Genomic DNA, 27160 nt, shown 5'->3' on the forward strand with positions numbered 1-27160 from the left:
TTCTGTCTGCCTGGGGTTGTCTCCATGTGCCCCACAGTTTGGCAACCTGGCTGGCCCCACACACAAGAGTATCTGGAGGATCACCTTTCACTCAGGTTAGTTCACCTTGCTTTTCCCCTTGCTCTGGGATGTCCTTGCTGGTGGATAACATCCACAGCCAGGACACAGGGGACACCAACAAAGAAGGCTCTTCCACTAGAGACTCTTTCAGATTCACCCTCCATCCCTTGTCCTCATTTTCCAGGAGCTGGCATCAAAGGGGGCTGTAGTCTTGCCAAACCAGTCTTTTTTTGGTTATCCAAGAATCGAGGTGTCCTTCACCCAAAATGGAAATGTTCCTAACCCTCCCCACCAGACAGGGCCCAGAAAATGTTCCATCTCTGGTGAGAAGGTCACTAGCTTGGCTCTTCCCTCCTCCTCCCTCTTGGAGTCCATCCTCTTAAGAGGGGAAACTGAGAATGATGTGGAGCCCTAGGAAATGCCTTGGTCCACACAGAGCCCAGTATGGCTCCCACACCAGGAGGCCATCCGGGTGGGAACCAACAATAGGCGGAAATAGGGAGCAACAGAGGAGGGGGCCGGGAAGGGAGCCCGAGGGTGGGCAGACTCTCACACACACTTCCTAATGGATAAAGCCCAGAGGACATAGAGTCTCAGCCTTTCCTCTGGGAAAGGGCGCCTGGGGCTCTGCCCAGCTGCTGAGGGCCACCCCTGCAACATGCACCAGCTCCCCCTTCCCCCTCCCCCATCATCGCCCTTCACCTCTTCCACTCCTCCCCAGAGATTTTATTTTTATTTTGGTAAATGCAAAAAACAAGCCTGAGTTACATAGGGTGGAAATCTACTGAGGGCTTTCACTGGCAACAGACAATCAAGGCTAAAGTTATGGAATGCTAAGCACCCCAGAGTTTCTTCTGGGCCAATCCCTCAAAAGGACCAGTCAGGATGTGAGACCTCAACCCCACCCCAACACCTTGGGAGGGCTTTGCTGGCCTGGGGAGCTAGAGCCACTTAATCCTTCCTTCTCAGCCCCTGCAGGAGTGAAGCAGAGCCAGAGTACATGGGCTATTCTGGTAACAGTGGAGACAGCTGATAAGCATTATAAGCCAACCACAGCCAGACACAGTGTTAAGTATTTGATATGCATTGTGTATGTACAATAATAAAAGTGCCTCAACCTACCACAGAACTGTTCTCATTATCCCATTTTACAGAAGGGGACACTGTGGCACAAAGAGATTAGAAAATTCATCCAAGGTTCTATGGACAGTATGTCTGAACTGGGATCTGAATCTAGGCAGACTGGTTCCAGGGTCCAAGCTCTGTGTCACCTGCTTGACTACCTCGTTTCTTGCCATTTGTAATAAGTAACTTTATAGCCAGATTAAACTCAAGTTTAGATCCTGTTATTCCTGGCCAGTGGTATTAGGCAGGTTACCACACTTCTCTAAGCTTCGGTTCCTCCTTATCTGCCAAGTGGGAATACCACCTATTCTGCAGCGATGCTTTCAGGATTAAATAAAACCAAGTGTTGTGCTGGCTACAGGAGCACTCAACCTCTCACTTGAACAATCTGGTCTCTGAGCTCTCAAGGGCAACAGCGCAGGTAGGATGAGACCTAGGGGATACAGCTCCAGACTTTCAGTGGATATTAGCAGTGGGGCCAGACTACCTCTTCTCTATCTCATCCCCAGCCTTTGAATCCCACCTTTCTGGGAGGAAAGTTGAGGCAAAGGCCACAGCTGACAGGAAGTGGGTCCTTCCTAACAGTCTATTCCCTAACAAAAGCAGACTCCTCCCTTAATTAAGCAAGGTCTTTCTGAAACTTCAAAACACCCAGGAGCCACTGTTTGTTTAATACTTGGGATTGAACCAAGGGCGCTTAACCACTGAACCACATCCCCAGCCCTTTTTAATTTTTTTTTTTTTTAAATTTTGAGACAGGGTCTTGCTAGGTTGCCCACAGCCTCCTTAAACTGCTGAGGCTGGCTTCAAACCTGCGATCCTCCTGACTCAGCCTCTCTAGTTGCTGGGATTACAGGTTTGTGCCACCACACCCAGCTCAGGAGCCACTAAGCCAAGTGTGAGAGAGCATGAAGACAATGAGGTAGCCTGGCACAAAGGTCACCACCAATAATACTGAGTCCTTGCAGACCCCACTCCCCATCCAGGGATCTGTGTGGCCTGCAGTAAGTAACTCAGCTAGTTCCCCAGGGAGATTTGGCTTGGCAGCAGGACCCAAACTCTATGGGGTAGTCACCTGTAGAAACACTGCTTTATTATTTGCTGAAGATAACATTTAAAAATTCAGGAATCTGAAAGGGAATTTTATGCAGAATGCTAAAGGATCTGAAATGTCACCTTTGCTCCACTGACTCTCATAAGCACAGCATTGCTGAAGGAAACCAGTTTCTGAGCTAACAGCTCCTTGCCAGGCATGGTGGCTCTGGAGGCTCTGGAGGCTGAGGCAGGAAGATAACAAGTTCAAGGCCAGCTTCAGCATCTTAGCAAGGCCTAGCAATTTAATGAGAACTTGTCTCAAAATAAAAAATAAATAGGACTGGGGATGTGGCTCAGAGAGTTAAGCACCCTTGGGTTCAATCCCCAGTACCCCCCCACACCCCTCAAAAAAATAGAAACTCCCTTATACCCTCTACGCTACGGACACTCATGGACAAAATACTACCTCTTAAGTTGATTCTGGGAATGCAGAAAGTGCTTGTAAGAGATTTGGTTAAGAGGGTTACCCTGAAGTAACTCCAAAGCTGGAATTTTGGAAACTCCCACCTAAGGAATTTCTAACAAGGAAACTCTTCAGGAAGGACTCAAGAGCTTACAAGTGGTATCAAATATTTAGCTATATTTAGAAAATTATTTCCAAGCAAGATACATTGGTGCAATTCATATTTCAGAAAGATATACTGATTTGCCTGTGGCTAACTGGCGCTCAGCATATGGTAATACAGATTTGCAGAGAACCAGAAACCCCAAGCTACTTTCTGAAGAAGGCTGTACAGCCTGGCCCCGAAGAGGCTGATGCACAGCTCAGAATTGTGCTATGAGTCACCCAGCTTCCCTCTCCCGGCTGGCTGGAGCTGTGCAGGCCAGAGTCCCCTTCTCACTTCATCAGCCATGCATCTGTTCACGTGTAGACTGCTGGAGGCACAGGAAACGGGTTGCCAAAAAGGCACACCAGTGAACCCCCGAGTATGAACAAGTGCCATCAGCCCTGGGAACGAGGCTGTCCCCCGGGTGGTGGTGACGTCTTTGTGGGAATGTGTGATTTTCATAAACAGATTGACTCATCACCCTTTCTCATGCATCTGTCGACTGGGGCCTGGTAGTGGCAGCAGGGTGCTTACTTAGCACTATCACCTGCAGCATAAGGATCCCAGGGCCCCCCTAAGAAGCAGGAAGCACAATGGCCTCCCTTTCTCAGAGAAACAGACAGGGGCAGAGGGATCTCCCAGGCAAGTGTTCCCATCTGGGGCAGACCTGGGGGTCCTGCTCAAACTCCTAACCCTGAAAGCCCACATGCTCAACTGCTGCCAGGTTCTCTCACCCAGTGGGAACAGGGACAGCTCACCACAGTTTCCCTCATTTTTTGCATTAGGCTATATTTTATATTGCAATTTTATAGAGTAGCTCCTGGGATTATTACAGACAGAATATGTTTTCACCAAACTGAGGTTGGGCCCTCCAGTGTAAAAGAAAGGGGCAAAAAGCTTCATTTCAGGCCCTCTCTGCCCTCCCCTCAGACTGACAGGGAGGAAAAATCAACAAACCTTCAGCAACATTCATATATGCCATTCATTTTTCTATCTAAAGGATCTTCAAGCTTGGACCTCTTGCCTACATGGCTTACATTAGACTCTTGTTAAAATGGAGGAACTTGAGAGCATTTTGTTAAACAAAATAGGTCAGACTTGGAAAGTCAAGGGTCATGTATCTTTTCTCATATGTAGAAGCTACTGAGAAAAAGAGGGGGGTGGCACGGGGAGTGGGGAAATCTCATAAAATTAGAAGGGAGAGCAGCTGAGTAGAGGAAGGGGATTCCGGGAACAGAGGGGAGGAAAGAGGAGACACCAGGGCATAAAATTGACAAATTATGTTATGTGCAAGTATACCACATAGAATTCTTTGCATGTCACAAAAAAAATCCACTATTATGTATAATTATAATGCAACATTAAAAAATTATTTTTAAAAAGAAGACCATTCCATGTCCTTCCTACTGAGAAGGGGAAAGGAAACATTATTAAGGGACACACATATTTCTCTGAAGAATGCATTCTGGAATGGCAGAGGATGAAACAAAGGTGACCCCTGAGGTCCTTGCAGCCAGAGATCCTGAGCTGAAATCACCACGGAGTCACTTGGAAGAATGGTCTGCTCTCACAGACAGGGTTTTTCATCCTTAACTGGCTCCAAGCCTCCAGGTTCAGGAAGCAGGATCTGAATGTGTGCCTTTGACAATCTATGAAGCCAGCGAACATCCTTAGCAAGTCTACCTGCTATCTGCTAAGCACTGTATATATATCCCAGTGGAAGTCACAGAGCAGTTTCTGAGCAGGGAGTCTGGCTAGGGTCTGAGAGCTACGCTAGGTGAGCAATGCAATTCACTCAAGGACTCCATCCTAGAGGGAGGGACTCCGGACTTTCACAGTGACTCTAGCCCTCTTGCAGGCTCAGCCCCTCCGAGGTCTCTGGGGATAGCCAGCATGTAAGAACTGTAACATCATTTCTAGGGAACAGAACCAGCTGGATTATTTCTTCCCCTTAACTTTTGATGCTATTAATAGGGCACATCTGTCTCTGAGTGAAGTCACCAAGGAAAAACCCACATGGAGAAAAATAGTTTTAAACAGTCGTCACTTCAATTTTCGGAAAAGGAAGCAAGTCAATAAACTGCCAAAGAATTCCAGAATTCAGGGTGACCGAGGAAAATGGAAAGTATGTGCCCTGGGAATGCAGGCAGCTGAGCTATGTACACACCACTTGGCCAGCAGGATGTGAAGGGACCAGAAAACCCTCAAACGGTTTCCTCTTCCCTTTTCCCAAACTTACTTCTTTCCTTTCCCCTTAACAGAAAAACCAGCCAGCAAAGCTCCCCCTAAGCCTGGATCGAAAAATCCATCAGCAACAAGTGACCAGATGATAGAGGGAAAAGGTTCATGCCAAAGAACAGCAGACATTCTTTTTTCAGTTTTACTTTTTTTCTAAATTCATTGCCAACATTTAAAAAATCCAGATTTCCAATGCCTTTTTGAAGGGCCGCAGCTGAGCAGCAGCACCTTGGGATGCTCTTTCTCTGTCAGCTGGCCTCTGACAGCATCTGGAGTTAGCCACTGGATTTAGAGACAAAGGAAAGTGCTGAGGAAAGCCATAAGACTTCCACTGTGGTCTTCTTACAGGCCACATAAATGTAGTCAAGTCACCTGATTTGCTGGGACGCAAACAGAGATGAAAACGCACAGCCATGCAACATCTGTTAAACTGTACGCAGGATTGGGCAGGGAGGCAAGGAAGTGCTTGGGAAACTGAATGTTATACCACATGCAAAGTCAGACGTGACCATTCAAGGTCTACAGGATAAAGCACACAGACCACCAAATCCACCTGACCCAGTCTTTCCTGCTCTACTGGCTGCTCAGTAGGGAAAGGGGAATATCTTCACATAGCAGCTGCATAGTGCACGACTCTGACCTGCCTCCAAGGTGGGAATTTATAAATGGGGGCACATGGCATTTGGGATTGCCAGCTATGACCCAGCCTGGGCAAGGAGATTCTCAGGGGAACCTTTAAGGTAGGCCTAGGAGGAAGTCAAACATGTTGGCCATGAAACTCAACACTCAAAATGCCAGAGGAAAGTCTTGGTATTTCATAGTGCACCAGCCAACTGTATTTTGAGTGTTGACCCAAAGGTGTGGCCATCTTCTCTCTTCCCCACCAGCCTGCCAAAAGAGAAAGAAATGACCATGGAGGGCCAGCTACCAATGGGCTTCTCAGTAGAGAGATAAGGAGAGGGTTAAATGATAGAAAGTAGAGGAAAAGAAGAATTCAAACTATCATTATTTGTTGACAACATGATTCTATACTTAGAAGATCCAAAAAAAAAAAAAAAAAAAAAAAACCTCCACCAGAAAGCTTCCAGAATTAATAAACAAATACAGCAAAGTAGCAGGATATAAAATCAATACCCATTAATCAAATATATTTCTATATATCAGTGATGGATCCTCTGAAAGAGAAATTAGGAAAATTACCACATTCACAATAGCCTCAAAAAAAACAAAATATTTGGGAGTCAACTTAACAAAAGAGGTGAAAGATCTCTATAATGAAAACTACAGACCACTAAATAAAGAAATTAAAGAAGACCTTAGAAGATGAAAAGATCTCCCATGCTCTTGGATAGGCAAAATAAATATTGTCAACATGGCCACACTACTCAAAGTGCTACACAGATTCAATGCGATTCTGACATCATTCCTTATAGAAATAGAAAAAGCAATAATGAAATTCAATTGGAAAAATAAGAGACCCATATTAGCCTTAGCAATCCTTAGCAAGAAGAGTGAATCAGTAGGCATCACAATACCAGATCTTAAACTATACTACAAAGCTATGGTAACAAAAACGGCATGGTATTGGCACCAAAATAGACTTGTAGACCAATGGTACAGAATAGAAGACACAGAGGTAAACTCACATAAATACAATTATCTTATACTAGACAAAAATATACATTGGAGAAAAGATAGCCTCTTCAACAAATGGTGCTGGTTGAACTGGAAATCCATACACAGCAAAATGAAAATAAATCCCTAGCTCTCACCATGCACAAAACTCAATTCAAAATGTATCAAAAACCTAGGAATTAGTCCAGAGATCCTGCGCCTAATAGAGGAAAAAGTAGGCCCAAATCTTCATTACGTCTGATCAGGCCCTGACTTCCTTAACAAGACTCCTATAGTGCAAGAAATGAAACCAAGAGTTAATAAATGGGATGGACTCAAACTGAAGCTTCTTTTCAGCAAAAGAAACAATCAATGAGGTGAAGGGAGACCCTACATTTGGGGAGCAAAATTTTGCCACACGCACATCAGATAGAGCACTAATCTCCAGGATATATAAAGAACTCAAAAAACTTAACACCAAAAAAACCCCACAAATAACCCAATCAATAAATGGGCTAAGGAGCTGAACAGACACTTCTCAGAAGAAGATATAGAAACGATCAACAAATATATGAAAAAATGTTCAACATCTCTAATAATTCAAGAAATGTAAATCAAAACTACTCTAATATTTCATCTCATGCCAGTAAGAATAGCAGTTATCAAGAACACAGACAACAATAAATGTTGGCGAGGATATGAGGGAAAAGGCATACTCATACACTGCTGGTGGGGCTGCAAATTGGTGCAACCAATCTGGAAAGCAGTATGGAGATTCCTTAGAAAACCTGGAATGGAACCACCGTCTGACCCAGCTATCCCATTCCTCGGTCTATACCCAAAGGATTTAAAATCAGCATACTATAATAACACAGCCACATTAATGTTCAAACAGCTCAATTCACAATAGCTAAACTGTGGAAGCAACCTAGATGCCCTTCAATGGATGAATGAATAAAGAAACTGTGGTACATATACACAATGAAATATTACTCAGCATTAAAAGAGAATAAAATTATAGCATTTGCAGGTAAATGAATGGAGGTGGAGAATATCATGCTAAGCAAAGTAAATCAATCCCAAGAAACCAAAGGCCAAATGTTCTCTCTGATAAGTGGATGCTGATCCATAATGGGGGGCTGGGGCATGGGAAAAATGGAGGAACCTTGGGCAAAACGGAGGGAAGGGTGGGGAGGGTGCATGGGGGCAGGAAAAATGGTGGAATAAAATGGGCATTATTACCCTAGGTATGTGTATGATTGCACGAACGGTGTGACCCTACTTTGGGTACAACCAGAGAAGTGAAAAATTCTGCTCCATTTGTGTACAATTAATCGAAGAACATTCTGCTGTCATGTACAACTGACTAGAACAAATAAATAAATATATATGTAGGTATAAATAAATATATATAAGTAGGTATATATGACAACAGAATGCATTTTGGTTCATTGTACACAATTGCAGCACAACTTTTCATTTCTCTGGTTGTACACAATGTAGTGTCCCAACATCTGTGCAGTCATACATATACCTAGGGTAATGACATCCATCAATGCCCAGGGAGTGGAAGGGACTTACCCAGGACCACAACTCAGCAGAGAAGGAGCTAGGGAAGAACCTCAGTGCTGCCTGAACAGCAGGCCACCAGCTCTTCCTTATCCTTTCCCTTCACAGGTGTCTACACCTAGGGAGAGCAAACCCATCCTGCTAGGCTCTCCCCAGGCTCCCAACCCCTTTCTGACTATGACAGCCTTCACTCATTCCTCCTGTCTAGGAACTCCAGTGGCCCTTGCTGCCCATTTTCCCTTCCTTTTGCACATTACCACGTTGCGTAATTTATCCATTCAAATCTAGACTGTGTTCTAGTTCAGGCCTAAATCCTGGGAGGCCCACCATTCACTAAAAGGATGAACATGGGCCTCAAGAACTGAAATGGAGGGTAGAAAAATAAGAATGATTTTTGTAAAGAAAAGTGCAGATATTGTGCTACAGGAAATCAGAAGGGGGTAATACTTCAGAAGAAGGGGGATAAATTAAGGAAGTTTCATGGAAAATGTGGTATTTAAACTGAATCTTGAAAGCTAAGATGGATAGCATGTATGTGTAAGCGTAGAGACTGAGGGTAGGATTTTAGGCCTGGGAAAAGCAAGAGCCAAAGCAGAAAAACAGAAAGGCACACAGAGAATAGCAAGCAGCACAGCTCGGCAGGCAGGGATGGCCAACGAAGCAGCTGGCTGCAGAGGCAGGAGATAAGAGGGTACATTGCCTACAGGGAATTTAAAACAATACTAAAACTGATAGACTTTTATCATCATGACTAGCAGACAATTCAAATTAACATATTCCAGCTCACCCAATATTTTGACTAATCCTTAATAACTGCGCTACTTTCTACTTTAAACTTTTCTCTTTTGAGTGCCTCACCATGCTAAGCAAGGGCTCTATCACTAAGTTACATTCCCAACCATAGACTTTTTAGTATGCCTCACACATGCTAGGCAAGTGCTCTACCACTGAGCCATAACCCCAGCCCTCAGCCATAGACTTTTAATAATATATGTAAGCTTTGAATTCACATGGACTTATTACCTGTCCTTGAACAAATATTAAATTCTATACTGAAGTTCTTTCAGAGAACTTGCAGTTATAGTCAGCCACTGACACACAGACTCAGTTCCCCATGTTCAAGAGAGGTTCACAGGATTCTGTATCAACAGAGCTCACTCTGGTGTGGCTTGTCACCCAGATCCTGTGTTATTACATGTTCCTGAACTAGATGCCCAGATCAGACATAAAAGTGGAGGCACAGGCATTATAAGGACAAAACATTGAGCCTGATTTTCTTGCACCCATCCTGTCACCTGAGGAGACCACTGGGAGTTTCAATTTGTGTTTTAAACTTTTCAACAGCAGAGACCGTTAAAATCCTGATGAACTAAAGACAGGGACAGTATTGCAACATCTGGAATTTATTGTGTCATGGCATTTTTGTTAATTTTTGCCAGATCTCCTTTATGTTTAAGATTTTTTTAAAAATCTACTTGTATATCTGTTGCTTTTTAGTGAAAAACTTTTCAAAATGAGTGTGAATAAAAAATACTTTACAACCATCTATGGGAGGAGATTGACAAATCTGGTTCTGTCTACTAAATGTGTTGAAAACACAAAGAAGACAGACTTTCATGAAGTCTGACAAGTTTACAGAAGATTCAGAAACTGAAACTGTAGGATTCTTATTAATCACTGCTATAGACCAATATATGTAAGTATAATTTTCCAAAATAAGCATAATGTGATTATCAAGTATTAAATCCATTACTAACCCTTCCCGCTTTTTTTACTGGCATGATCATATACACAAAATTCAACAACAGAAAAATTTCACTGCTTGTATTTCTTTTCTAACCATTATTATTTGTTTTATTTCTCAATTATTTACTGAAAATAAATTTGTCACTACAGAAGAGGGGAATATTTTTTAAAAATCATCTACTAGATATTCCACTGGTTCAGATTTCTGATGAGAAGGTGTTAATAGAACAGAAGGGGAAGTTTCTGGAATAACTAAGTGAAGATCAGCAAAGGCCTTGACTTTGGGCTAATGAACTTGGAATCAACTCTTGATAAATGACAAAATTACCATGAACTCTGACTCTCCAAAATGTAATACTTCTAAGAATCAAAAGCAAAAAAAATCTGCAAACCAATGCAAAATTCAAATAAACTGGAGAAATTGTCTTATGAAACATTATGGTTGGGCTGGGGATGTGGCTCAAGCGGTAGCGCGCTCGCCTGGCATGCGTGCGGCCCGGGTTCGATCCTCAGCACCACATACAAACAAAGATGTTGTGTCCGCCGATAACTAAAAAATAAATATTAAAAAAAAATTCTCTCTCTCTCTCTCTCTCTCTCTCTCTCCCTCTCTCACTCTCTCTTTAAAAAAAAAAAAAAACATTATGGTTGAAGGTTTAAAGAGATTTTTGAATATAAAGAATCAAGCAAATGCATAAGAAAAACTGTAAGATGCCAATAGATAACCTGATTACATCCATATGATTCAACATACATATAATGAAAACAATAAACTGCATACTAAATTCACAAAAACCAGAAAAATAATAAAGACTATTGATGATGAGAAGATTACAGCAGGATGTACACAAATACACTGTTGGGACACATCCCAAATGCCATGATCTTTTGGGAAAACAGCTCAGGAATATGTTTCAAGGCCCATAATAATGTCTCAACCTTTCATTTACTTATTTTACTTCTGGAAATCTACTTAAGGAAATACTTTAAAATATGGAAAAAGTTACAAGCACAAAAATGTTAATTAAGCCATTGTTTCTAATAACAATAGTATTGAAAATAGCCCAACATTCAACAATAGAGGAATGACTAAATAAATTATGGGTACATCCTTGGGATTGATCATTCAGTCCTTAATGATAAAGATTAGAAAGAAACATGGAAATTTTTGCTACAATGGGGGAAGAGAGGGATGGGCTATGAAAAATGGACATACTTTATATTTTAGTTTTTGCACTGCTGGAAATCAAACCCAGAGTCTCACACATACTAGGCAAATACTCTTCCACAGTGTTCAACCCCCAGCCCCCAAATGGACATACTTCAAAGATTGAGTAGAAATAAACCAATTTATGGTTGCAGTAGTAGGTATTCCTGCACATTAATTTTAAACTGACTTTAATAAACCATTTGAACTTTTGATCCCTATTGATTTATATTCCATTGTACTGCATGCAAGTAAATGTGTAAGCATCCTCAAATCCTTTTTGAGTCAAGTAAAATATAAACTGACCAATTAATTAATAAGCAACAGAATCACATGCTTAGTTTTGATGGTAAGTTTATACTAATAGATGTTCTTTCTCTTTATTTTCAAATTTTATGTACTGTGGTTAGCTTACTTTTACAATTTAAAAATTATACAGATCACCAAATAAACAGACGACATGAAGAAACCGCAGCCATATCTCACTCAGCTCCTTTGGTGCCTCTTCCTGTATCTGCTCTGAGAACATGGTCCCCTCCAAAAGCTCCCTTCATCTGAGGGAGCAATAGAGCTTCCTTCCCCTCTATGAAGGTTCCACAAGGTTAAGACTGAAAAGTTCCCTGAATGGGCTGACTGCTCTAGACACCTAGTGAAGGGCCATTTTGATAACAGACATCTAGAACCATAAGGTGAAGGAGACTTTTCCAACATTCAAAAGCATGGCAAGAACAGGAATGGGAAGTTACTTACATAGGAAATCCTTCCACAAAGAAAAAAAAAAAAAAAGATCAAAGCAGTGAGCAGCTTGGGAGCAGGGTTCATGATATCTTTGTACCCTTTACTAGAAACTCAGTACTCAATAAAGAGACTTAACAAATGTCATTGCTCATGGATTCGTTTGTTCATTCATTCATTCATTCATTCATTCATTCATTCATTCACTGTTAGACAAATATTTGCAGATGTGCCACCATTCTAGGTGTGAAGGATTTAGCAGTGAGCACAACACAGTCCCTACCATTGAAGCAGCTTCCCTTGTAAATGGAGGGAGGAGATGATAAATAAGCATATATTGCATCAGGTGGCAATAAATATTTTGAAGACAAATAAACTCAGGTAGAAGAAAAGGGAGCAGCTGGAGGGTATGATGAGAAGAGTATGATGTCTTTGATGGGCCTTTTCTGAAGGAAATGTGGGGCTGGACCACGAACTGGAGAGGGAAAGGCAGTAGAGGGAACGGCCAAAAACCTGGGCCTTGAGACTGGGTGTGCTGGCAAGTTTAAAAGCTGGTAGGAACAGCAAATGGAGTATGAATGGAGTGTGCAAAAGGGGTGGTGGAATAAAAAGAGATCAGTACCTGCACAGTTTTCCAGACTGTTAATAGGATTTGGGATGTTATGTGAGGTGGAAGGCCACGGAAGTGTTTTAAGGGAGGTGTGTCATAATCCAGCTTACATTCTAAAGGATCATTCTGCCTGTGTGTAGAGTGAACCTGGGGAACAGAAAGCAGATGGGAAAGGGTGAAAACAACAAAGATCAGATGTGAGGCCACTATAACTGTCCAAAGGAGAAAAGAAGATGGATTTCTTTTTTAACCCTTTACTTTAGACCAGGGCTCTTTCATGAGGAGCATGTTCTGTTTTAGTAATCCTTCAAACTGGAGGTGTGATCTGTTGAAAGAAAATGCCTTCAAAGGCCAATAAAGAAGTGGGAAGAGCATTTTTGTGCCACAGATAAAGAACTGGTCCACAGGCAGGGGTGGGGAGCATCGTGCCAGGTATGCTATAAAGAAGTATATGTCCTTCCTCGGTGGGAGGCAGTATCACTGAATGGATCTCAGATTTACTTAGGTTGGGCAGCAACCTCACTGTCTTCACACTGCAGCTCCTAAGACAGATGTGAACTTGGGAAGGGAAATAGGCCCAGGTAGAGATCTTGCCCTTGGCTTCTGTGCCTCAATTCCAGTAATTAAAAATCAAAACCTGTCATACCCAGAATGATGGCCCTTCCTAACTGGAATCCTGCTTGTGAAAGTGATAAGCATGCATTAGATAGTACCAAGTGTAAGGCAAGGACATTCTTCTAGAAAGTCCCATTTAAAATAGATGAATTGGACAAACCATGCAAACATAGGCTCTGTCTTGCTTAGAGGGGGAGATGATTTAAGGAAAGCTAACACAAGGCCATTGGTTGGTCTAAAGACAATCACAGCAACCAGGTGGGCAACAAGAACTGCCCAATTCCAACCTGTAGTGAAAGTGATAATGACGTTTCCAGTACTGAGATATTTCTGGGAAAAAGTGGGCCTGTGTATCTTTGTTTGGATCTTGCTTGTATTCTGTATCTTGTATCTGTGTATCTTGCTTTCACCTATAAAACTCTCACTTATAAAGGGATCCTCTGAAATTCCCTAGCATCTTAGGTAGGTCTTTCTGAAGCTTCTAGATATAGAGCAGATATAGGAGGTAAGGACGGCATAGTATAAATACAAACTACAGACACTGTGTAGATAAAGACTGACCCATCCATATACATTAGATACATGTTAAATGTTGACATTTTCTGGCTTTTCAATTTTATCGTCTGTCTTCACAAAGCAAGAAACACGACAAGCCAGTTTGCAATTTAAGTTTCTATATCTGGACAGTCTAGTAAATCCGGCAGAGCTGTAGGAAGCTCCTGCTTATGCTGCTGAGAGATCCCTGACAGATAGGCTCAGGGACCCACTCTTTCATTGTTCTGTGAAATAATGCATAAAGGTTAAGCACAAACACACAAAGGGTGGCTTGACTTATTTTCCCCTTTTTTGGCTAAGAGACAGTGGTGAAAGGTTTTTATGGCCCATACATGCTCCAAACTCCTCCATTCCCCAACTTGATCTCAATTGCCACCCTATAAATTCAGAAGTAACAAAATTCCACACCACAATGATTTTTCTGGTGATAGCATTCCATGGACTTCAAGGCTCTAAGAAAAACTAGGGTGGATTTAGAAGATTTTTTTCTTTTGTTGTTGTTTGTTTGTTTTAGATCCCAAATGAGCAATGACAAGTATTTTAAAAGATCTAAAATTAACAATGCTCTTCAAATCCTTTAATCATCTTTTCTCAAAATCCCTCATGCCCTTCCAATTTCTTCACAATCCTTATTTGTTTCCTTTTCTCAGTACCTGCCCACCAGGCCTGCTCTGTTCCCTGTCCCCACTTTCAGAACCACTATTCTAGTGTTCTGACCATTCTTAATGACCCGCCAAATCTGTCACCTTCCTGTTTACCCACAAGCCTTTGGCTGATCCAGTACTCTCCATAATGGTTAATGACTCCACATTCCTACCAAGGTGACCCCAGCCCAGTTCCCTCCCAAACAGAGCAGAATGACAAAACAATGGGGGAACTGCATTTGACCTCTGTGTGGGTTTTCTGTTTCCAAGGCCACTGTAGAGGACTATGAAAACTCTAAACCAGAGGGGAAGCAGACTTGTCCTGCAGAACCCACTATGTTTAAAGACTTTTAAAAAGACAAAAAAAAAAAAAAAAAAAAGGAACCCAGTGAGGTTCTCAGAAGGGAATACTCTGCTGTAATGGGTGTTTACCCATGTCCCACTGGGTGCTGAGGAGGAAGTGGTTGCTATAACCCAAGGGGGAAATGCTTGCTTGAAACAGGAAAATGGAACTCTTACTACTTTCCATTAGCAGCCTTCAAGAAGCTGGCCACACTGGAAACACTTACATAAGCACTCTCAGGAGGTCCTAAGCTAAGTATCAAGGTTCAGTCAGATCATCCCCCAAATCCTAAGCACAGATCGGGACATAGATATGGGTTCACTTGTTTCCAGAAACATATCCGAACTGGAAAAGTTTTCTTTATCACTTCCCTTACCACTAGCCAGCTGGATGGCTAGGAGCCACTGGGGAGCTGTGGGGAAAGGAAGGAAGGGGAAGAAGCCTGGATGGCATCCTGCAAAGAACAGTTAAGGGCCAACAGACCTGGGTTTTGGTGCCAGCTCTGCCATTTACTAGCTGTAGAACTGTGGGCAAATTGCTCAACCTTCCTGCTTCTTAGTGTCTACTTCCTCTGTATGATAGGATGGTATTCGCTGCTCTGCTCACATCCTTGAGCACTGTGAGGATCACATGGAATGAGTACAGATAAAGCTCTCATGTACAAATGCTGGTTCATCCAATAACTAAGAGCAAAGAATGTACATAGTTTTCTTGAGTCTCTACCTTGCTCCTCAATATCATCCCCTCAGCTACAGTTCCACTCAAGTACTCTTCCAGTTACCCTTCTGAGCCCCATCAGAAATTTGGCACACTTTCAGTAGAATATCTTCTAGTGTCTGGTCAGAGCAAAAGCAAGTCCAAATAACAGAAGTAGGGAGGACTCAACCAAACCACTGGAACTTGGGATCCCTGCTCCTACATTCTCTACAATCCAAAAGCAAAGACTTCATTCTCAATGGCTAATTTGCCTGCTTAAAGGGTCAGACTAACTTCAGGTCTGAGTCATATTTTCCATTTAGTAAAATGAACATCTGGCTGCTGTATGATGACTTTTGAATACAGTCTTCTAACTCAGTTATCTGAAGATAATTTTGATGTTCAAAGCAATGTAGAAAGAATAATCAGGTACACTCCCAGCCTACTTCATACTACTCTGGCACTTTGCAATAAAAGGGTAAGTCTGATGGGTAAAAGCCAGCCATCTTGGTTTCAATATTAACACAGCAATTCTAAGGAAGCAGAGAATGGCAATTCAGAAAAGCCACTCCAAGCATGTGCACACAACTCACTAAGAACCCTGAGGAGTTCTTTAATATAAGAGTTAAAAGGGACTGTAGGTCCCAGAGGCTCCCTGCTATTTCATCTCAGTGTGGGGCAAGATGATTTAGGGAAGACAGCTGGATGGCCCTCTCTGCCACTCCATCCCTCACTCTGATGTGACCTTGAGCAGTGGCTCAACCTCCTAAAAACCTTGGCTTCCTCATCTGCAAACTAGGGATAACAAGAAAATATGCCCTGCCCGTATCCCAAGGTTATCATGACACCAAGTGAGAAAACAGATGTGAAAGTACCTTGCAACCACAAAACAGGTCCTAAGTGCAAGTTATTGTTATCTAGCAAAATTGCCTTGAGAACAGCCCAGAAGTCTGGAAGTATTTTATTCTAATTCATAAGAAGACTAAAATCACATCTTAATTTGGAAATAATTTAGGTAGCTGCTTCAGTATTCTTAAATAATTTTTAACAATGTTTCCCCAAGCAAGCTGCATAAGCAACCTACTGAATTGGATAGTAAGCTTGGGGGATAAGAGGAAAATTGCAGAGCTTTTACTATTCTTCTTTTGGCTTTTGAGCCCTGAAAAAGAATCAACATAACTGTGCCATGTTGCCTTTCAGGTACAAATTAAACATACTCTCCTAGAACCCTTCCAGTTCCCACAGCTTTCTCTCCAAACCTGCAAACCCTCTCTTCCCTGCCCTGGGGATGGTTTGGAAGCCTAGAGGTATATGAAACGTTGTTCAGCTAAGATCTTGAAGCCAAAGACATCCCCATCAGCCCTTCCAGTTCCAGGACACACAAAGACTTATTCTGCTCACAAGGATATTTACCAATCCAGCCCACAGAAGTCTGCCAGGATCAGTGCAAAAGAGCAGAGCTGGGATGGCCTTCTGCTTCATTGCCTGGCAGATGTACCCTACTCTATTATTAGCAACCCAGGCAAGATGCCACCAGGGCTGGGGACAGCCCTTTGTGTCAAACGGGAGGAAGCAGAAAGAAGTGCAGAAGAAAAGCAGGTGAACTGTGAGGTTTCCTCCAGAGAAGGAGAGCAACCAACTGAGTACACAAGGGTTTCAAGCAACCTTTCCTTCCTCCTCAGTTCTCGGACCCCATCTGAACCTCAGACATGTGTAGCACCAAGATTAGAAGCCCTGGAACTCAGACCCACCCTGGATGTACCTCCACCCCCTGCCCCTTCTGGGTCCAACTCAGAGTCAAGCAGTACCATCCCTGCCAATACCTTTGGGCTTTGGATTGCACCAGAGGTTGCAAGCTAGAGAAACCTAGAAAAACAAAGTAAGGGGAAAGTTGGAGAACCTCTCTTTCATGCTGAAGATGCAACTTACTGCAGCTATAATACACTTATGCTCCTTCCACCTGATCACAACCATTAACATACGCGTGTACATATACCACCTTCAGTCCTGTACAGAAGTGGGCACCACCCTTCTGTTGCAGATAAGAAACAATCTTGGAGAAATTAAGTAAATTTTCCAGGAGAAGAATGTAGCTAACACTGATTAAGAAGGTCAGGATTGAGGGGGAGATGAGTGGCAACATCTTTATATTCTTTAAAATGTATTATTTCATTTGTTCAGGTATTTTCACTTGTACTATTTCACTTGCTGTGATACATCTATGCAGGCAATACTTGAATACTTTGAACGCAAAATGAAGGAATGAAAAAGAAAAAAAGACATGTTACCAGTCAATAGCAGAGTCTAGATTTAGATAGTTTTGTGCAACTCCAGAATATACTCTCTGGTCACATTTGTCCAAATGCCAAACCAAGATATGGAAGCTAACAAAGACTATTTTTAGAACTTTATTCTTACAAAAAAAAAAAAGTTTCGTTTTTTTTTTTCTTTTTACAAAAGATGGATACCTAAATGACAGTTATTAAACTGGACAAAATAGCCTATGGAAAATCAAATAAAATGACAGAAAAAACTAGTGGTCATGCACATTTAGGGGAGACCCCAGACTCTTACTCAAAGAAGAAAAAAATAAAATCTCCTGCAGATGGCTACAAGTCTCTTAAGAGTATGCTGCCACAAAGGGCCTGGGGTCCTGGCAGGAAGCCAACTAATCTAATCTAGTCTAAAGGTTAGAAACACTGTCTCTGGAGGCTTAAGTATTCTACCTCTGTCATTTCCTAACTGTGTAACTTCAGGTGAACTTGTCCCTGTCCCCATCAGTTTCTATATAAGTAAAATGAGTCCAGGACACCTGAGTATTAATAGGTAAAGTGTCTAGTACTAAACACTACCAGTTCATTATTATCACCAGGATCAGTCCCTGTTGGGGGGGGGGGTGATTTATCTATTCCTAAAAGAGCCGGCACTGGGCAAAGGCTTGATGAGGTTTTTACATGATTTCAACAATTACATTCACAGTGGACTTATTCTAGGTCAAGCTCTGCTCTCAGGAAGGAGGTTTCCTGTGTGAAGAGTGAGGCCTCCCCAAAAAGACAGAGGTGTCAATCAAGTAGAGCAAATGCCAAGAAGTGAAACCCAGGGAGCAAGTCTCTGCTAGGTGCTGTTGACACAGGAGGAAAGTTGGTTGTGCAGAGTGCAGGCTTGTAAGGGAAGGCATATAGGTGTCAGCACTTGGCCCTAGTCACAGAACCAACCTCTTCAGGGGACTGGTGCATCTGTCCCAAAGATATGGGTCCCTCTCTAAGGCAGAATTCTTTGCCTCTCAACATATCTCCTTGCTGGTGTTTGCTTCCAATGGTGGCAGCATCTATCTGTTCAGTATTTTAGAAAACATCACTCTGCTTCATTTGTAAAAAAGGAATTGAAAATGTACCAAAATTCCAAGAAAAACTGCCCCTTTTCTAATGTGACTGCCTTGTCTCCTCTCTTCTCTGCCTTTGATCTTATTTTAAATATGACCTAAAAAGTGAGCTGTGATAATTCGGGTTCCTACAGTTTGGGGAGGAGTCTGACTTTGGAGGCAGAAATACGGGTTCTTCTGAAGCTAATCTGGCAACCCCAAGCTAGTCATTTCACTTGAGCAGAGGTCCAGAAAATGGAAGGATTAGCCACATAAACTCAAAAATATTACTGAACTCTGAAATCCCGTGGTCCTGGGATGGTTTCCAAAAAAAATTAAATTGTGAGGACTAACTTAAGTCAATGTTCTATTTCCCTTTTCAACTGGTGGTTGAAGGTGAAAGATATGAGAATGAACATGTTCTTCATTATCCACGATTTTTATGTAAAAGGAAAGCAACTAAAAACAATATACTTAAAATTTAACTTTGACAATATAAAAGCAGTTTTTTGTTGTTCTTGTTTTGTTTTTGTTTTCAATGGTAAGGGAAAATCTAAGAGGGTAAATATAGGTGATTTTCACTGTATAGTCTTCTGGACTTATCCTGTTATCACAATGTACATATAACATTTTTTAAATAAAGGTTATTTGTTTTAAATTCTGTTTTTCCAGAGACAGGATTAAGAAAGCGTGTGACTTCTGGAAAATCCCTTTTATTAGTGTAAAAGCTCTCATTTCCCAAGCAGGAAGAAAACCTAAGGAGGGTTAAAGTGATGGCCACGCAGAAGGGGGGGGGGGGAGTCCGAAGATTCTGTAGTCTTACTACTGATGCGGACACCTCACGAAGACCCACCACCTCCGACTTTAACACGGATTACTGACAGCTTGGGGTCAACCCTACCGCTGTCCGGACAGGGATCAGGATGGAGCTTCCCCACTCTGCAAGCGGAGGGACCATTGCACGCCTCCCGGCTCCCGCGACCACAGGAGAGCGGCCCCGCCCCGCCTTTCCATGACGCAGGACGTGGAGGGCGGGGCGGAGCATGGGGAGAAGCAAGTGGGAGAGGGCCAGAGCGCTAGGAGGATGAGGCGGAGCACGCGAAGCGGGGCGACCCAAAGTCCCGAATCAGCGAGACTCTGAAAGTAGCCGCACTCCTGAAATTTAATTCGCCTTCCTTGAGATCTGAAAGGCAGTATAGTTTTAAACCTATTTAAAAGTGGGAGTTGAGCACCCGCGAATAAACAAGAGCAGCAGAATATGTCACCTTTTCCCCTAAAAGAGGAAATGCTAAATGGTTTAGGGCTTTCCCCCACACACACCCCCACCCCGGGAACAGCTGGGGAACGAGGCACCTTTACCAGGATTAGTATGAAGTTATCCACGATTCTTATGAAAAAGGAAAGCAACAACCCCACAGTAGGGAGAGGAAGGAAAAAAAAAAAAAAAAAGATGATCAGGTTTTTCAGCAGGGACAAAAGCCCGACATGTGTGATAGGAACTTCTCAGAGACCCAGCCTAGTTTGAGATGCAACTCAAGCCAAAGTCAAAGGCACTGCTGTCAGAGAGACATTTTAGGTGCCTTTGCTCACCTGGAGGATTCATCCTGCCCATTGTGTTGAAGCTATCTGGGCACAGAAGAGCTAGCCTGTCCCTAGGGTAAACAAGGGGAAAAGTTCTATCCTATCTTGGTTAAGGCCAAGACCTCTCCCACCCTCAACATGAACACAACTTGTGAATAATCTAAGTGGCTGTGTTATCTCATTTTGCCAAGAAAAAGGCCCCAAATGCTAAGTGGTCAGTCTAGCCCTCTGAAAACTCCATTTAGCAAAAATTATTCATGCCAGTGGTGGTGGTCTTTCAAGCTGAGTGCCTTGCCCAGAAAAATTAACCATCAGCTTCCCCTCACGCCATCAAGCCCAGTGGCCTAAAGAGACCTAAGAGTGTACTTTGCAGCCCATAGTTCCTGCTGCTGGTTCCCAGGGAGAAGCTAGGTGGCTCCTTTCTTGCCAACCAGGAAATAACAGCCCCATCTAAAACCAGCCTTTTTTCCTCTTACTAGACTGTATTTTGTTATCTTTAGGTTAGACTATTGCTGACATCTCCATCTTTAAATTAGTTCACAGGAAGAAGGGAATGGAATTAGTATGGGTTGGGTACATGCCCTGTGCCTGGCATTATGCAAGAGAGCTTGTATCTTAAGTTTGCTTCACAGACATCCTGGCTAGAGGACACAGTCACAAGTGTAGAGCATTTGATAAATCCAGAGCTCAGATCCAACAGAGACCTGAAGGATGTCAGACTGCTTTCCTGCAATTACCTGGGGCATATGGAAAAACATGCACATCAAGGTAAAAGATTTGATTCCAAAATTAAACATAATCTTTTATTTTAAACCCAATTTACATAGTTTTGCATTGTGCAGATTTGTAGTTGTGCTTTATTCTTTCCCACCTTCAACAATATTTAAATGTCTCACCTTGGCACTAAAAAAAGAGCAAATACAGGTCTACTAACTGGCCATCATTTTTAGCAACATGCAGAACACAATTTCCAACTTTCCAGGCAATAATTCAACCTCATCCTTCAAAAAAATGCCTATATTCCAGCATCTGTGTCTCAGAAGTCCAAGCTGGGAGGTCAATGCTGCTTGTAATTTATAAGACCAACAATGTCATTAAATGAAAAGTCACTCACAAAACTATCTGGAAGTGGGGGGGGCTGGGGTTGTGGCTCAAGTGGTAGAGTGCTTTCCTAGTACACCTGAGGCACTGTATTCAATCCTCAGCTCCACATAAAAATCAAATAAAGATATTGTATCCATTTAAAAAAAAACTAAAAAATAAGTATTAAAAAAAACTATCTGGAAATGGTATAGCAGCAATGTAAGTAGGCCACCTAAAGGGCTGGCTGAAAAAAAAAAAATGAATCAAACCTCCCCCACACACACACACATTTAATTCCAGACAGCTCACATGTCCATTAGCCAAAGGAGCATCATCAGCCGAAGGCCGGGTGGGCAGTACTGTGGTCCTTAGCCTTAGTTGCTCATCATCATCACCTAGGAGCTTTACACCCACTGTGCCTGTGTCCCAATTCCAGAGATTCTAATTTAATCAGCATGGAGTACAGACTGGCACAGGGATTTGTTAAAGCTCCTGCATGTCTCAGTGCAGCCTAAGTGAGAACCACTGGTTTGGTGTTTGGTCAAAGTGCCCTAAGAGAGCTAGAAAAACATAAATAACATTCAGCAAGACATTCTGGTTCTTGAGAACAGGCAACACCCAAAGAGACTTGTATGTATTGGCAATGAAGGTGAAGTGGCAAGGTAGAGCAAAGCCTTGGGAGCAAAGCAGGCAGAAATTTGAATCCTAATTCCAGCACTTTGCCCACTTTGTGACCTAGGACAAGTCACTTAAACATCCTCATCTGGAAAATGGGAATGATAATAATACTTGCCTGGCAAGGCTGAGGTTAAGAATTAGCTGTACTAGGACACTGTCTGACACCATACTAGGTCTCAAGTAAATGATTCTATGATTCTGAATAAACAAATTGCCCCTGGGATTAACTTGTGTTTGAAATAGATGGAGATGCTATGGGCTGACAGCACCCTTTCGAGGGGACCCCTTCAGTGAGGGAGATTCCTTCTTCCTCGACAGGAGCTACGGGAGCTAAAAGAAACTAAAAGTGGTGTGGGAGGAGGCCAGGCAACTGCTCAAGCATCCAGGACACCTCCAGCCTTTGTTCCCCACCTCCAGGTCACTTGTGAGTTCTGCCTCAGGAGGAGGTGTATATTTAGAGGGAGAGTCCAACAGTTCTACCTCCCAAAGTAGGTGGCAATCACACTGTATTGTGCCATCCTATGCCATTCTGCCTAAGACAGGTCTGTCTGCCCAAGTACTCACGCCTACCTTCTTCTTCCTCCTTTACCAAGATGTACTGAGGGAAGCCAGGCCCAGAAGGGGCAGCCAGCACTGCTACCTGTTACCAGTTTTTTAAAAATTTGTGTGAACCTGGCTAAAAGAGACATACTTTGGGGATCTGTAATAGGTTTCCCAAGGCAGAGAGGATGAGGAAAAAGCCTCATCAAAGCCTGCAACAATGGCTCCCCATTCATGCTCTAAATAGCCCAGCACAAAATAACTTGCTGCCACCATGACTATTTCTCCTTTTCCTCTTCCTTTTCTCCCTTTACATCTACAGAGCTGATAGAACCCTTTTGCATACATTATTTCTTGTGGTGCTCAAAATAGCCTTGTGAGGCAGGGGATGGCAAGGATTAAGATTACCCTTAAAGAAACAGAATCTCAGTTTCCTGGACTTAGTCAAAGTCCTAGAATTCATCACAGGCAGAACTAGGACTTGAATCCATGTCTTAGTACTGAGAACCCATTCTATCATGCTCTGCCTCCTTGCCCTCTACCCATTTCAAAGACCTTACTGAAAGCTGTACAGTATAAGCCATCTGTGAAATGGGGAAGATGGTGGAAGCAAGGGAGCATAGATTTGGAATTAATCTAAGTTCTAGCCAAGCTCAAATTTCCCTTGGTTAGATATTTTGTCCTGAAATTGTGATTTTTGGGCAACACATCACTCTCCCTTTTCTGTGCCTCTCTTCTTTCCTCATCTGAGAAAATGGCAAAGCCACCTGCCCAAGGAGGGTGAAAGAAGACCAAAACTCAACCACCAAGCATCTTACAACACCTGTGCCCCAGAACGTAGCTTTTATCTTACCAAACTTCTTTTTAAACAAGTAAAGAAATGAGGGTATCATAAAATATTTTACAAAGATAGATTATTCATTGGTGGACCAAAGCATGCAATGTTAAATTTCCTTCAAAGAAAGTACAGATAGCCTGCTAATTCCCCACAGCATGTCTCATAATGAAAAACCTGTTTTTCTGAGTAGCAAGGAAATTTCTAGTCAAAAGAGTAAAAGAACTTGGAAAAGGAGAAAAATGGCCCCCAATTCTCGCTAACTTGGATTTATCTTCCCACCCTTGGGATGATGTACTGATGCCAGACTCACTAGGAACAAAATCAAGAAGGCAGCAATGGAAGCAGCACAAATATGACCAGAAGGGAGCATGGGAGCAAGGAAGAAGGACCTCAAAGAACTCAGAGCAGGGGAAGCACTTGTTTATCTGTTACCAGACCCTCTCCAACCACCCTGCCTGGCATGATTCTCCAGAAGGAAAGAAATACCGGCCTGCGAACAGAGCGGTCAGCCTACAGATCCCACTGGCCTCTCTCAAGGGCCTTTATGGAGTGCCTACATTTGGGTTCACAGAGCATCCTTTCTTCAGTGAGCGGGGAGAGGAATCAGCACTATTTTTTTATATATATATCTCAGAGAGGGGCACTCACAGTTGTAGTATATACAAACCTGACCCTGGATCCTAAAGAGTTCCTCTTCTCGGGTGGAATACTTTCCACAACAGAGGACACTGGTAAACAACTCCTCGGAGCAATCAGCCACATGACACAGATGAATGCATGCAAGGGTCTCAGGCCTGACGCTTTTAAAATGATATTCTCATCTATGATTTCATTTGTAAGCCTAAACACTGAGGGTCCAGGCCACTTGCCTGGAGGTACACAGGTGGAACCAGAATCCGACTCTGCCAAGGCCACTGGGCTGCCTCGCTGATCATAGCAACCAGCCTCCAGATCTCCACCATTCACACCCATGGGCTAGCATCCCCCAAGGCAACAGAATACTGAACCCAGAATCAGCTAATCTGAAAGTTCCCCACAGAGAAGGAGAAACTATTTGTTTCTTTCCCCCTCCTCCTTTTAAAAAATATTTTTATTAAAACACAGGGTCTTCCTATATTGCCTAGGCTGGCCTCCAACTCCTGGGTTCAAGTAATTCTCACATCTCAACCTTCTGAGTAGCTAGCTGGGGCTACAGGTGCCCATCACTGCACCAGAATTATTTTTCCCTTTTAAGTCTGCAAGGACATTGAATGGTGGAGAAGGTAGAGAAGGAAGGAGGTAACTTTCCTCCCTGTGCTTGGAGGGAAAAGGTCCTTCAACAGGGACAACACAATGTGGTATTCATCTAGAAGTCAGTGACAACAGAGTTACCTATTAACGTCCCTTTCAAAACTGGACATGTCCTCTTATCATCCAAAGGATATTTTAACTGCCTTAAATGTAGCACTTCAAAATTTAATTCATGACAAGTTTAATGTTCAGTATCCTTCTTTACACCACACATTCCAGCTCAGCCCCACCCCTGCTCCTAGGTCCTGGTAGCACTGGCCACTCACCATTTCCCGGTCCTGTCGAATTCTCTCTGGTCTCTTGGCCATTCTCACAGATCTTTCAGTTTGGAATTGTATTTACCCTGCGTGTCCAGCCACTGAAGTGTAACTCAGCAGTACACACCTGCTCCTGTCCCCTCTTCCACAGAGCCTTCACAGATGAGCTTTGGCACGGGACGCCTCCCAGCAAGCCCTGGGGCAGAAGTCACCACTCCCTGTCTGTGCCCACACCACTCTGGCCCTGCCCTCCTAGGCCTCCTTACCACTTCTACCATTCAGTAGTCTATGACCAACAACACCTCCAGCTCCCCAAGGGCAGGTACTAGGACTCACTCAGCCTGGAATGTTTAGCATGTAACAGGTGTTTAGTTCGATGTTTATAAAATGAACATACAAGTTAACAAATTAAAAGCCTGAAGACACTATAGTTGAGGATCCCTTATCCAAAATAGTTGAGGTCAGTAGTGTTTGGGATTTTTTATTATTTTGGTCTGATTATGGAATATTGCATATACATAAAAATATATCTTGGGAATGGAACCTAAGTCTAAACATGAAACTCATTTATTTCATATGCATCTTATGCACATAGCCTGAAGGTAACTTATACAACATTTTTTGTATGTCTATTTTGACTGCCACTCATCACAGGAGGTCAGGTGTGGAATTTTCCACTTTTGGCATCATGTCAATGCTCAAAATGTGTTGGGTTTTGGATTTTTGGTTTAGGGATGCTCAGCCTATAAATATTTTTAAAAATTCCACTTTGTTGGTTACTCTAGAGCTGGAGATGTGAAGCAGCTTGCTGCTGAGAGCTTCAGGGAGCTATAGGACAACAGTAAGGTTTTCCTTACTGTTGTCCTATAGCTCATAATGGAGGAGCATGGGGAAGAAGAGGAGAAGAATGGGGCAAGATAAAGATACCAATGGGAGGCATTAGTGCTGAAACCAACCCCAGATTAACAAGACAAGTTGCTACAGGAACAAGAACAGCCCATCCACATACACACAGAGCACTTAGCAGGGAACCTGAGGAGAACCCAAGGGAAAGCCATGTGGGCCAGCAGGCTTCCAAACTGGTTTTGTTTGCTCTAATGTAGTGCTGGAGGTGGGTAGGCAGGGGGAGGGTCACAGAAGCATCTGCCCTTGAATTCACAGAGAGGATCTCCTGGCCAAAGAATCTCTCTCAATTCCTTAGCTATCCAGTGGGCCTAATTTCACTTCTGGGCATGTCTGGTAATTGATTGGAAAGGAGGAAATGATTAGTTTTAAAAGAAAGTAAAGTGGGTGCGGTGGCACACACCTGCAAACCCAGTTGCTTGGGAGGCTGAGGCAGGAGGAGTTCAAGTTCAAAGTCAGCCTCAGCAACAGCAAGGCACTAAGCAACTCAGTGAGACCCTGTCTCTGAATAAAGTACACAATAGGGCTGGGGATGTGGTTCAGGGATCGAGTACCCCTGAGTTCAATCCCCAGCAGCCCCCCACCCCCACAAAAATAGTGGAAAAATTCCTTGGGGTTCACAAAGTTACTATTACTAGATTCAGGTCCTCTCAAGCATTTTGCAGTGGTAAGTGACAAGTTCCAAGCCGGGGATCCAACTTGGCCTTGGAGAAAATGGGGGAAATTCAAAAGGATCAAACTACTCAAGTACCCTTAAGCTTAGTATAGAAACCCCAAGTATCTTGTACACCTCTCTTTATCCTCTGGGGCCCTGATCCTCCTCCACCCCTGCACAGACCTAACACAACATAAGCCTTATTAAAGATGACCAGCCAGAAATCTTAGTACCTACTCAGAGGTAAAAGGATAACTTCTGGCCATATGCCTCCTGTCTAACTGGGATTCTTTGGTAAAACAATATGTAGCTAGCTATGCACCATGTTGAAAAAGTATATCCCAAAGCGTTTGGGTGTGTGTCCATTTTTCCTAAGGGTTGTCCTGGGGTGGTGAGTGAGTGCTTGCCACAGTACCATAGGGACTATATGTGGCTAGCTTATATGGTGATGGGAAGGGGAGAGAAAAAGCAGACAGAGCTCAACATGCCCAAAGGCTTGCAAAGAAAGTAAGAGTAATTGCCCAGGAAGATTGACAAGCAAGCCCCCTGGAGCAACTGCCTCAGTCTGAAACCT

General features: G+C 43.0%; 1 protein-coding gene across 2 annotated transcripts in view; it reads right to left on the minus strand.

Annotated features, from left to right (window-relative positions):
* Nucleotides 1–27160, minus strand: part of Itpkb (inositol-trisphosphate 3-kinase B) — a 100620-nt gene that overhangs the window by 26683 nt on the left and 46777 nt on the right. The window contains exon 1 of one of the 2 annotated variants that reach the window (XM_058571885.1): nt 25038–25755. The exons of the other annotated variant lie outside the window; for it this stretch is intronic. Within the exon in view, the coding sequence (XP_058427868.1) occupies nt 25038–25079 (42 nt within the window). The 5' untranslated portion in view covers nt 25080–25755. Of the gene's footprint in view, nt 1–25037; nt 25756–27160 lie in introns of those variants that run through there. 2 annotated transcript variants of the gene reach the window in all.

The sequence above is a fragment of the Marmota monax genome, unplaced genomic scaffold (assembly GCF_021218885.2).
Source record: "Marmota monax isolate L192 unplaced genomic scaffold, Marmota_monax_Labrador192_F-V1.1 WCK01_AAM20220418_F8-fsc00153, whole genome shotgun sequence".
NCBI classification, from domain to species: Eukaryota; Metazoa; Chordata; class Mammalia; order Rodentia; family Sciuridae; genus Marmota; species Marmota monax.